At 46.1% G+C, this 13469-nt stretch overlaps 1 protein-coding gene across 1 annotated transcript in view; it reads right to left on the minus strand.

Moving 5' to 3' along the window:
* GPX4 (glutathione peroxidase 4) overlaps window positions 1-8802 on the minus strand; it is a 33262-nt gene extending 24460 nt beyond the window's left edge. The window contains exon 1 of the mRNA XM_058163545.1: window positions 8646-8802. Coding sequence (XP_058019528.1) covers window positions 8646-8720 — 75 coding nt within the window. The 5' untranslated portion in view covers window positions 8721-8802. The remainder of the gene's footprint in view (window positions 1-8645) is intronic.
* Between the last annotated feature and the right edge of the window lie 4667 nt (window positions 8803-13469).

Here is a 13469-nt window from a genome sequence, read left to right on the forward strand (position 1 = left end):
TGTGAACTGTAGTTGTAAGTCACTTTTTTCAGCACCGTTGTAACTTTGAACGGTCACTAAATCAACAGTTGTAAGTTGAGGACTACCTGTATATACATATACATATGCATATACATACATACATATATATATATAGAATGTGCATATGTGTATTATGTATCTGTAGGGGTATATACTTTCTTTTGAGAGCAGGCAACAATTTCATTTTTAATGTGTACCCACAGTAAAAACTGACAATAAAGGTTATCTTATCTTAGTTAACCCCCATTTTCGTCTTCCTTAGATCCCAGGGACTCTAGCAATTGATGAAGGAGCATTTTTGTAGCTCAGAGTCCTTGGTGCTCACTCTCTGAGAACTTAGACTGAAGTTTATGAACTCTGATCTGGGTCATGTGCTGCAACTAGTTACAAGCTGGTTAAGCTGGCTACAATATGCTGATTTTCCATGCCCACAAAGCCTAGGTTTACAAAATACAACCAGGTTCATCCTCTAAAACAAACAAGCCATATGTTCTGTCTCCGTCCTCACTTTGGAGTAACGAGCTGGCCTACAGCCAGTGGTTACACGGCTCCTATCAATCCTGGCCAAGAAAACTCTGGTGGCTCAACAGACTAAAGCAGTCTGTTGTTAACACAGCTGCTTGCAATTACTGCAAGTTCAAGTCCCACTAGGCCCAAGGTTGACTCAGCCTTCCATCCTTTATAAGGTAGGTAAAATCAGGACCTAGATTGTTGGGAGCAATAAAAGTTGACTTTGTATATAATATACAAATGGATGAAGACTATTGCTCAACGCATTGTAAGCCGCCCTGAGTCTTCGGAGAAGGGCAGGATATAAATTCAAATTTAAAAAAAACCAAAAAAAATGCAGCTGCCTGCCAAACAGATTAAGACTTCAGCTCACTTCGACACGGTTCAGCTAATTTGCTTCCCGTAGAAGTGAGAGCAGTCCCAAAGCTCTTTATATATCCCGTGGGGTGGGGCTCCTGCCCCACCCTTCCCTTTGATGATGCCGCCTCTCTAATCTTCTGAAGCGCGGGTCGGTCCAGGCTTGATTAGTATGATTATCAGCTGCGTCTGTAGGCGTAGTCTGAGGAAGGGAGGAATCAGGGGATGTCGGCCTCATTACGTCCTCCGACTGGCCTGGTTCTGGCTCTTGGAGCCGGGTCAAAGGAATCGGTGCTCCTGAGGTGAGCCTTATCATCCCTTCCCCCTCACTCTCAGAGTCACTTTCGGGCATGGGGCCAGATTCGGAGGCTGGAGCCACACCACCATATAATGACTTAGCAGTGGGGGAAGGCAGCGTTCTGCAAGCGTTATGAAGCTTCAGCCAGCAGGATCAATGGCCAGGGATTATGGGAAATGCAGGTCAAAACATCTGAACAGCACCAGGCTGGCCTTGCCCTGGCGCCGGCCAGCTGTTCTTCTATTTTCCTGTGTTCCGGCTCACACAGAGATCAGCTGGCTGGCACGTATGTGCGTGTTGGAAACCAGAAGACCAGCTGGCGATGGCACGCATGCCCACAGAGAGGGCTCTGCGTGCCACCTCCGGCATGCATGCCATAGGTTTGCCATCATGGTTATATGGGGATTCTGGAGGGAACCTGTTGTGGTCCACCAGCAGCTTGCGGAGCTGTCAGCGGAGTCGGACAGCGATGAGGCGGAGGAAGAGCGTGGGCCAGTCCTGGAGGCTGGGAAAGGCCTGGATGAGGGCTCTACGTCAGAGGCAGAGGTGGGGCCAGGGCCATCGGGGAGTAATGTGTGGACTCCGGAGCCTCCAGAGGTGGACAGTAGTGAGGCAGAGGAACAGGAGGAGCCTGTTCCTAATACACGCATAAGAAGAGCTGCCAGAAGGCAAGAGCAGCTGAAGCAAAAAGGACAACTCGGGAGTAAGGCCAAGAGATGATTGGCCCCTCCCATAAGGCTTAAAATACCAGCAATGGCATTTGGGCTCTTTGCCAGAAAACAATGCTGATAAGACTTGTTTCTTGTCTTGCTGCATTTGTTTCTTGTCAGCGTCTTCTGCTTTTGAACTTTTGCCAAGAAAAGCCTTTTGCAGTTTGCCTAATTAGACCAAGGTTGGTGATAAGACTGAAGAATTGTGTAATGAAGAATTTGCTTTGATTTAGTTTGGACAATGCTGAGAATGAGTTAATTCTCAGCTGTTCTAACAAAGTCTGTTTTTGAACTGATTGCGTCTACTACTACCTACTTGGGCCTGGGTCACAACAGAACTGTATTGATAAGGAAACTTTTCTTATCCAGTTTTGGCTGCTAAACAAAGCATCCATTTTGAATTTGGATTTTATACTTGTATACACAAGTAGTCCTTGACTTACAACAGTTTATTTAGTGACTGTTTGCAGCTACGGTACAACAGCACTGAAAAAAGTGACTTAGGACCGTTTTTCACACTTACGACCTTTGCAGCATCCCTGTGGCCACATGATGAAAATTCAGATGCTTGGCAACTGATTCGTATTTAAGACGGTTGCTTGCAGTGTCCTGGGGGAGGGGGTCATGCGATCATCTTTTGCAACTTTGTTACAACCAGATTCACTTAACAACATTATTACTAACAGCTACAGCGGTTCACTTAACAGCCGTGGCAAGACAAGTCATAAGATGGGGCAAAATGCACTTAACAACAGCCTCACTTAGCAACAGAAATTTTGGGGCTGAATTGTGGTCGTACGTCGAGGACTACCTGTTTTTTTTTCCTGGGCCGGGCGACTTAAAGACCAGAAAGCTATGTTGCGTGCAAAGCACACGAACCATTTGACTAGAAATAAGGGAAATTCTGATGCTATTTCAAACATGCTTCCTACTCAGAATTTCCTGTAGCTTTGGTTCCACTACCTGATCCTGAGACTTAGACATACTAAGCAGAAATGCAAGTTAATTCTCTTCCCACCCCTTTCCTCTAATCTTTGCCTGCTTTCTCATCGCAATCACATGAACCGAGAATTTGCAGAGTCATAATGCCCTCCGCAAAACAGCAAATCCGTTTCACGCGCCTCCGATTATGAGGCAATTAGCAGCACAAAGGGGACAGAGAACAACGGATTGTGCCAGAAGGGAGACCTCGGATTTCATTTTTACAGCCTAGATTTATCAATCCATGATAAACCAGGGTCAAAACAAGACAAGCCCTGGCACCAGGGATTTGTTCAGCTCTTCCCACCGGCCTCCAGAGAAAACTTGGTGAAGGCAGACGATGCTGTGCATTTTGGGGGGAATTGCAAAAGAGCCAGGGAGAAGATAAGGTTGCTTTCATACATTCAATGTTTTATCAAAACCAGACTTTCTCTTCACCCAGAAGCAAATATACCCAAAAGAGAAAAGAGAAAGAAAAATGATATACCCCAGTGGTGGTATTCAGCCAGTTCAGCCAAACCGGTAGCGGGATCTGCGAGTGGGGCCCGCCCACCTGCTCACCCGCTATGCCAGGGGTCTCCAACCTTGGCAGCTTTAAGCCTGGCGGACTTCAACTCCCATAATTCCCCAGCCAGCTTTGAAGTCCGCCAGGTTTAAAGCTGCCAAGGTTGGAGACCCCTGCACTATGCCATCCTTTTTTATTTTTAATCAATTTTTTATTGATTTCCCCCCCCCACACACACACACATACACCCTCATATTTTATGAACAGAGTATTGGCCATATCATATCTTATACAACTTAACATGTCCAAATACATTTGACTTACCGTATATACTCGAGTATAAGCCGAGTTTTTCAGCACGTTTTTTGTGCTGAAAAAGGTCCCCTCGGCTTATACTCGGGTCTATACGGCTTATACTCGAGTTTTTGTTTTTTTTAAGCCCCTCGGCTTATACTCGAGTATATACGGCTTATACTCGAGTTTTTTTTTCTTTCTTTTTTTCACATTTTACCGGACGGCGTGGGGAAGCCCTGCCGGTGCAGTGAGAGGGCGGGGCGGGGGAGCCGCCAGCCTTCTCAGCTGAGGGAGGGAGGGTTTCCCCAACCGGTAGGTGCCTCATTTCCCACCCTCGGCTTATACTCGAGTCCCCAGTTTACCCCAGTTTTTGGGGTAAAATTGGGGACCTCGGCTTATACTCGGATCGGCTTATATTCGAGTATATACGGTAATTACAATTTCTGCCAAAATATTCTTTTTCCATATTTTTAATCATGTCTTAATATTTCTATGCTCATTTATATAAACCACATCTTCTTTCGCCCTCAAGTTCTAATTTCTCCATTTTTACTAATACAATATTCTCTTTGGTTTTTAACTAATTCAATTTTTATCCTGATATATTCAAACATGTTCAGGGGGTTGTCTTTCCTCCATTTCAACTTTTCTGTTTTACAGCAATCTTTCTTCTCTTTCTCATTCCTCTCCCTCCCTTCTTTTATCCTTCTTACTTTCTTCTCTCCTTCTCTACTTCCCCTTCCTTTCTCCACCTCCTCCATTCTTCCTCCCTATCTAACCTTCTCTCCTACTCTTATTTCCCCTCCCTTTCTTCCTCTCCTCTTCAGTTTCTTCTTTTCCTCTCTCTCCTTCTCCCTTGCTTCCATCTCTCTCCTCCTTCTTAGCCACTTTGCCATCCTATTTAGCCACTTTTTCTAAGCTGCGCACATGCGTGCAAGCCATGCGCACGAGCAAAACACATGTGCAGAAGGCTGGGCGCATGTGCAAAAGGTGCACAGTCACATTTTTGATGTGCGGAGAACCGATTGTAAACTTATGTGAAACCCACCTCCGATATACCATGTATTTCTCATCCAGAAGTTGCTTTATTTTTCCTGGAGTTTAAAAAAAAACACCAATTTTGCTAGAATTCCTGTTTTTCGTGGAAACAGATTCAGAAGTGTTCAGAAACTTTAAACAATCAGAACAGCTCAGAAAAAGCTTTTATGATCTTAACTAGCAAAACCATCAAAGGACCAAGAGAAGCAGCAGGGCCAGACACTGTACTCAGTTAGTTAGCTCACAGTGCAGGGGGTCCTCCATTTACGACACAATAGTACCCAACATTTCTGTTGCTAAGTGAGACAGTTAAGTGAATTTTGCCCCGTTTTACAACCTTCCTTGCCATAGTTGGGAAGTGAATCACGGCAGTTGTTAAGTGAGTCACACGGTTGTTAGGTGAACCTGGCTTCCCCAGTCATATTGCTTGGCAGAAGACGGCAGAGGGGGATCACACGATTCTGGGACACTGCAAATAAATACATACCAGTTGCCTAGCACAGGGGTCTGCAAACTTGGCTCTTTTAAGACTTGTGGGCTTCAACTCCCAGAGTTCCTCAGCCAGCAAAGCTTTTTTAAGTCCACCAAGTCTTAAAAGAGCCAAGTTTGCAGATCCCTGGCCTAGCACCCTAATTTTGATAATGTCACCGTGGGATGCTGCAATGGCGGTGTGAAAAATGATCACAAATCCCTGTTTTCTGTCAGTTCTATCTTGAAATGGTCACTAAACAAATGGTTGTAAGTTGAAGGCTACCTGTACTCACTTCTACAAGATGTAATATGAAGCATTTTTTAAAATACATAATTACAGCTATTAGCCATAATGGCCAAATGGCTCTTAATTTGTCATATTTGGAAACGCTGGGATTTTCCCCAGCTGGGAAGGTCAGAATATGAAAAAAAAATAATTTGCTGCACCGGAGCGTAAACCTGAAATCCCAATTATGTTTAATGTTTATAAATTAACTGAAGAGCTTCACGTTAACATCAAAAGGAAGGCTAGAAATATTCCTGGAAAATGTCTCGCTTTAATCTTGGCAGGAACATTGCTCACCTTTTCCCTTCTCTAGCCAACCCCGCATCCCTAAATGTACCGAGGCTGCAAACTTTTCAGCATTTGGCGTACATGGCATCTTCTGGCAGAACCACAATCTTTTCCCAGCCCACCACATATAGGGGGAGGATCTAATCCTGACCCAAAGAACTGCTTGTGTGTAGTTCTAATGTTAAGGTGGAGCAAAACAACAACTCAATTGTGTTAAGTGGAATCCTTGTTGCTCTCTCAGCTTGGCTGATTAAGCTATTGCTTTCTACTTGACTGTTTGTTTGGTGTTAAACCCTGCTTATCTGGGTATTGGCTTTTTGTTCTGTAAGTCTTTTTGTTCTCCTCAGGGTTCTTTAAGGATTTCTTGAATGAGGTAGAAAGGCAATTTAACTTGTTTGCATTCTCCAATCAGGGGACAACCAAGGAGAAACCCACCCCCACCAACATGGGCAGACCAACAGGGAACAAATCCCCCATTCTCACTTGCATGAATGCTGTTAACTAATTTGGGTAACAAATACTGACAGGGTAAGCCGCTAGAACATAAATTGAGAACAAACCCCACGCCCTAGCCGCACTGATGATGTTACCTAGTTGGGTAATGAAATGTCTACAAGCAAGCCACCAAGCGCAGAGAGTGCCAAGGAAGGACCCCACAGTTCAACCCTGAGGTGCCGATTTATTTTCCCCCATTACATGTACATTTTCACAAAAGGCAGCCTTGAGTAACTGTGGCTTGTTTTTGACTACTGAAAAGCCACACTGAATTATTTCCACAGGGAGGTCAGCAGCTCAAGGAAGTTTCAAAACAGATTCTTATCAACTTGTCAATATATAACTTGTCAACTTATCAATATAGCATGTATGTATAGGCACGATAGGGCAACTAGCTCAGACTGCGCTTCCAAATTCAGAAGCTCTACTTTTGGGGTGTAAAATTCATTATAGTAAAGAAACAACAAACTAGAGCTTGGTCTACAGAATCAGGCTGTCAAAGGAGAAGACACAAAGCTTTTCAGAAGATTTTTCTATATTACAAAGGGACAAATTTGTGGAGTAGGTAGGCTCTTTAAACAGTAGGCACTACAGTTCTACTGGAAGGAAGAGTATCTGTGCAGGGTCATCTTAGGCTTCAGAAGACTTGTGAAGTCCTGATTTATCTAACTAGCCTTAGGGGACAAAGCAATGCGGATCTACAAATCTAGTTCTTTGTGTTTTTGTACTTCTGTTTTAATTCATCTGTGGAGATTCTCAATCATTCAGATTATAGTTGATCCAAAAGGCAACTGGATTTTCTTGGACTTTTTTTTCCTTGAAAACATTTCTCTTCTCGTCCAAGAAGTTTCTTCAGAACGTCTTGAATGAGAAACAAAACATTTTTAAAGGGGGAAAACAAAACCTCAAGAAAGTCCAGTTGCCTTTTGGAAAAACACCTCTGGCATATTCTGTTTTAATTTGTAGTATTTTATTTTTATTTAAGAGAATTTCTACGGCCACCCACTTACTCAGGGATCCTCCTAGAATTGCTTGGATGACTTGCACAGTTGATAAATTGTTTAATAAATATAAAGCATAAAAGAGGGTCTGTTATGGGACATTGACTTTGCGCAGAGGGCTCAGTAGATTCCGTCGTTTTGGCCCTTATCCCTAACTAAAATTTAAAAACCAAACCTGCCCAAACATCTTTAAATGCATTTTGCACACATGTAATTTACCATAATCTACCCCAAGGGCTCAAGGCAGCCGCACAGCTGCAGCTGTTTTTTAATCTAAGAACGGTTCTCTAAGGAGCTCCAATAACCCCAGATCACTGTTTTAAGATAAACAATTAAGAGAATAATTGTATCTCTGAAAGGCATCCGAAGACATTAATTTAAAATTACAAGCACCTGCTCTGGGAAGGGGGTAGCTTTCCGTTTCATGATCCTTCTATACTATACTGAAATTTATACCCTAAAAGCATTACTTTACCCCGGTTGGGGCAGGCAAGCAGCTGCAGAAAAGCAATAACCCTGAAGCCCAAATACAGGTCAATCCTCAATGTACAGCAGTTCATTTAGTGACCATTCAAAGGTACAACACTGAAAAAAAGTGACCAGGGACCGTTTTTTCACACCTCCGAGCTTTCTAAGCAGCCCCATGATCATGCGATTAAAATTCAAGAGGCTTGGCAATTGGTTCACACTTATGACCATTGTTGTGTTCCCCCCACAAAGGTCATGTGATCCCCCCCTCTGCAAGCTTTTGACATGCAAGATCAATGGGGGAAGCCAGATTCACTTAACCACCGTGTTACTAATTGATCAACGGGAGTGATTCACTTAACAACTGGTGCACCAAAGGTCGTAAAATGAGGCAGCACTCATTTAACTGAGCTCTCACTTAACAACAGAAATGTTGGCCTCAATTGTGGTCGTAGGTCGAGGACTACCTGCCCACCCAAAGTATTATGGGGGGGGGAACATGGTTTCTGCCCTTTTTTTCAAAGAGTTCTTGGGAATTAAGGTTTAAGCCTCCTGCAAAGAAGACCTTTGCTGCATTCAATTTTACCCTTTTTATTTTATCTTATTTTATAATATATATTATATATATAATATTTTATAATAATATAAAGTATTTTATAACATTTTATCAATTTTATCTTATTACCCCTTGTGTAACCATCACCTCAGGCACTCCCAAAACAATAAAAGCAATCCCCAAAGCCATGCCATTCTAACAAAAATCAATACAAAAATCATATTTTTAATTTTTAATAAAAAGGAGATTATATGGGTCCTCCAACGTAGCCCTTCAGGGCGGCCGCTCTATGGCCCGACCATAGAAAACACCGCCCATGACTAGAGCGTCCTCGACAAGGAGACGCAACTCCCGCTGACAACTTACCATCACTCTTGTGAGGCCGCGCCCAACCAAGAACCCACAAAGAAGCGTCTTAGAAGCGAAACGCCGCAAACTCATCTCAGCGGCCGGTCTCTCCGCTCCTCCTTTTAATCTGCCCTTCACACCCTCTCCGCCTCCCCGTCAGGGCCAATCACAAGATGGCTCCTCCTCGTCGGCTCCGCCCTAGCCCCAACGGTCGAGAACGCCCCTCCTCAGCCTTGTTGACCAATGGAAGGACGGGGTCGCGTGTTGAAACAGAGGGCTGGTGCCGCCTCCTCTCCGGCTTCTTGGAAAGTACCGTCGTCCATTGGTCGAAGCCTACCGTGATTGGCAGCTCAGCGAGCTAATCCGAAGGAACTGCATCCCCAACTGTTTTGGTCCAGCCGTTAGGCAGCGCGAGCACGTTTAAGTTAAAGTAAACTGTCTGGTGGCTACCAAAACGCGCTCATCCACTAGATCGGGGGTCTCCAACTTTGGCAGCTTTAAGCCTGGAGGACTTCAACTCCCAGAATTCCCCAGCCAGCTTTGCTGGCTGGGGATCTGGGAGTTGAAGTCTCAGGCTTAAACTGCCAAGGTTGAGACCCTGCACTAGATGGCAGCAAAGTAGTAGATCTCTCCCCCCCCCCCCAAAATAACCCAGCACCTTTTTTTCATTAAAAATGTGATAGGCTTAATTATATATCAAACATTATCTCATAAGGTACTTCCTTCAGGCAAGAAGGCAGAAGATTATTATTATTTATTATATTTATATTGCAGCCTATTCGCCCATGGTGACTCAAGGCGGCTTACAGAATATAAAAACCACATTTAAAAAGAGTAAAATGAACTAGAATAGAATAGAATAGAATTTTTATTGGCCAAGTGTGATTGGACACACAAGGAATTTGTAATGTATTTTGAACTTTGAGAGGAAATTTTGGGCGGGAAAATTGCACGTTGCTGATTGGTTGAAGCCTCAACCAAAAGAGTATTTAAAGAGGGTTTTTTGCCGGTTGTGTTCGCTGGGGTCACAATAAACTAAAGAGCTGTTGTCACTCACTGGTCTCCTGCCTCTTCATTGCCCAAACTTAACATTGGCGACGAAGGTGGGATGTTGAGGCAGTGAGATTGAAAAAAAAGAGCTGAAGGAACCAGGAATTCGAAAACCCAGCCAGTTCTCGAAGGCGGAAAATAGCGATGTCCAGCTACACGCCGCCAGCGCCATTTGACCCAGCAAAGGAGAAATGGGGGTCGTACATGGCTCGCTTCGAGTGTTTCCTCGAAGCAAACGAACTACAGGGAGTCTCGGACAATCGGAAGCGAGCATACTTCCTGAGCCACTGCGGTCCAGAGGTCTTCGATACGGCGGAGTCACTCTCAGAGCCAACGCCGGTACAATCGGTACCGTGGCAGACACTACAAACAACACTTCGAGCGCACTACGCACCGGTACCCTCAAAGTTCGTCCAACGTTTCGAATTGAGGCAACGGGTACAGCGAGAAGGCGAATCAATAAGTATGTACATGGCCGCATTGAGGAAAGCCGCAAACCACTGTGAGTACAAAGATTTGGAGGATTCCTTACTCGAACAACTCATTTGTGGGGTCAGGGACATCAGACTACAAAGGCGGCTGCTGTCTAAAAGCAACCTGACTTTAGCGATAGCCCTGGACGAAGCCAGAGCTCATGAGATGTCCGCCAAGGCGGCGGAGACCTTGCAAAAGCCAAACGCGCAGGGTGCCGGGACAAAGACTACACCGGTCCACAGTGAGGAAGTCCAGGCCGAATCGGAAGGTGAGGAAGAGGAAGAGGTGTTCCACACTGGGAGGCTGGAGAGAGGTGACCGGGACGAATGTGTGAGTTGTGGGGGGCAACACCAACGGCAAAACTGCAGATTCAGATAGATAGCTTGGGCCTGCCGAGCCCCCCAGCCTTCCCGCCAAAAATTCAAACCGACCAATCAGAGCGCGGGAGCAGCGAAGCGGCCCGGGATTGGTCCATTAAAAAAGGGCGCGAAGTTAAACCAGACCACTGTGAGAGTGGGCCACGCATCGACACGACTAGAGAAGAAAATATTTACCCAAGTCTACATTGAAGGGGTGCAGTGCCCCATGGAAGTAGACACTGGGTCGTCAATCACAATTATGTCCTGGGACACCATCGTGAGAGACTTGCCAGCGATCGCTAAACGTCAGCTACAAACCCAGAAGCTGAGAGTGCAGGACTACCAGGGGAATCGGATCCCTGTTCGAGGAGCCACATCCGTCCAAGTCAAATATGGACAATTCAAGAAGACCCTGCCAATCACCATAGTAAACGGAACTCTACCGAGTTTGCTAGGGCTGGACTGGTTCCGAGCTTTGGGCATGGGAGTGACCGGGGTCCACAGGAGCGACGTCATCTTCAGAGACGAACTACTGAAGGAGTTCGAGGACGTATTCAAGGATTGCCTGGGCAAGTACGTGGGGACCCCTATTTCTTTCAACCTTGACCCCCAAGTCGCCCCCATCCGGTTAAAGGCTAGGAGGGTTCCATTCGCCCTAAAGCCTAAAATTGACCGAGAATTGGACAAGCTAGTAAGCCAGGGAATACTAGTCCCCGTCGATCATGCAAAATGGGAGACACCCATAGTAACCCCAGTCAAACCGGACGGATCGGTCCGGATTTGCGCTGACTACAAAGCAACGCTTAACAAAGCATTGCAGAAAAGTGCATACCCCGTTCCAGTGGTGCAACATTTGCTACACTCATTAGGGCAAGGGCAGGTCTTCGCCAAACTCGATTTGGCCCAAGCCTACCAGCAGCTACCTGTAGATAGCAGCACAGCTGAGGGGCTTTCAAATGTACGCGACTCCAGTTCGGAGTTAGCGTGGCCCCAGGGCTCTTCCAGAACCTAATGGAGCGATTATTACAGGGCCTGCCAGGAGTGGTACCATACTTCAACGATGTATTGGTATCAGCTGAAAACTTAGAGGAACTCGGGGTAAAACTAAGGAAGGTGTTGGGCATTTTTAGGTCTGCGGGGCTTAAAGTTAAGCTCAACAAATGCCACATTGGGGTGAAATCTGTAGAATTCCTAGGATACCGAATAGACAGGGAAGGGATCCACCCCACGGAGAGCAAGGTACGGGCCATTAGAAAGGCCCCAGCCCCCAAAAATAAAACAGAATTACAGGCATTCTTGGGGCTTGTTAATTTTTATGCGGTATTCTTGAAGAATAAAGCAACAGTAGCCGAGCCGCTACATAAGTTGCTAGCAAAGAAAGCTGTGTGGTCCTGGGGCAGAGAAGAGGCTAGGGCATTTGAGGGGGTAAAAAACCTTTTGTCCAGCAATAGCCTCCTCATCCAGTACAATGGCACGTTGCCACTAGTGCTAGTTTGCGATGCTTCACCATATGGGGTGGGGGCGGTGCTCAGCCATAGGTTACCGAATGGAACAGAAGCCCCTATGTCCTCTGCGGAAAGGAACTACAGCCAGTTAGATAGGGAAGCGTTGGCCATAGTCTCCGGGGTTAAGAAATTCCACGAATACTTGTTCGGGCGAGATTTCGAGATAGTCACGGACCACAGACCCCTTCTAGGGCTTTTAGCGGGTGACCGCCCAACACCCGTGGCACTTTCTCCCAGGCTGACCCGATGGACTATTTTCCTAGCGGCATACTCCTACAAATTGCTCCACCGCCCAGGAAAAGACTTAGGGCATGCGGACGCTCTGAGCAGATGCCCTTTACCAGAGACAATTGAAGACCCCACCCCGGGGACACCCGTCTTGCTAATTGACTCTTTGGACTCTGGCCCAGTCACATCCAAGCAGGTGGCTAGGGCATCTTATAGGGACATTACAATACGGACTGTAATCGGTTGCGTGCAAAGGGGACTTTGCGAAAAAACGATCAGAACTGTCTGTTCAAGGGGGGTGTCTGTTATGGGGGGATAGGGTAGTTATCCCAGAAAAATTACGCGAAAATGTGTTGGAACTGTTGCATGTGGGCCACCCAGGGATTATGCGGATGAAGAGTTTAGCGAGGAATTATGTATGGTGGCCCTTAATGGAAAAGGACATCAGCGACAGGGTAGGGAAATCCCAATCCTGCCAAGAGTCGAGGTCGCTACCCCCTACAGCCCCAGTTAGAGAGTGGGAGAAACCCCAGGGGCCATGGTCCAGGATTCACATAGATTTTGCGGGGCCGTTCCATGGGCAGACCTTTTTAATTGTAGTAGATGCCTACTCAAAATGGTTAGAAATCATCCTCATGAAAAGCACAACGGCCGAAGCAGTAATCACAGTCCTAAGGCATCTATTCGTAACACACGGCCTGCCCGACGCCCTAGTCTCTGACAACGGCCCGCAATTCACGGCAAACCAGTTTGAGGGGTATTTAGCGGGAGAAGGCATCAGACATGTCCTCTCGGCACCTTTCCACCCGGCGACGAACGGACTTGCAGAACTTTCGTTCGGAGCACCAAGGAAGCGCTATCTAGGATAAGTCCAGGCGACTGGCAAACGAAAATAGACACTTTCCTGGCCGTCCAACATAGGACCCCTTGTGTAACAACTGGCCGCAGCCCAGCGGAACTCTTAATGGGCAGGAAACTCAGGTGCCCGCTAGACCGACTAAACCCAACTTATACCCCAGACGGGTACAAGGGTATTCAAGGAAAAACCAGGGAAATGAAGGTGGGTGACCCAGTATGGGCACACAACTATAGCGAGGGCCCAACATGGTTAAAGGGGGAAATTCTGGGCATAACCGGACCCAAATCATACGTAGTAGACATGGAGGACGGCCGGGTATGGAAACGCCACATAGACCAGTTAAGAAAACGTATACCAAACAAACTAG

Source organism: Ahaetulla prasina, chromosome 1 (assembly GCF_028640845.1).
Source record: "Ahaetulla prasina isolate Xishuangbanna chromosome 1, ASM2864084v1, whole genome shotgun sequence".
NCBI lineage: Eukaryota > Metazoa > Chordata > Lepidosauria > Squamata > Colubridae > Ahaetulla > Ahaetulla prasina.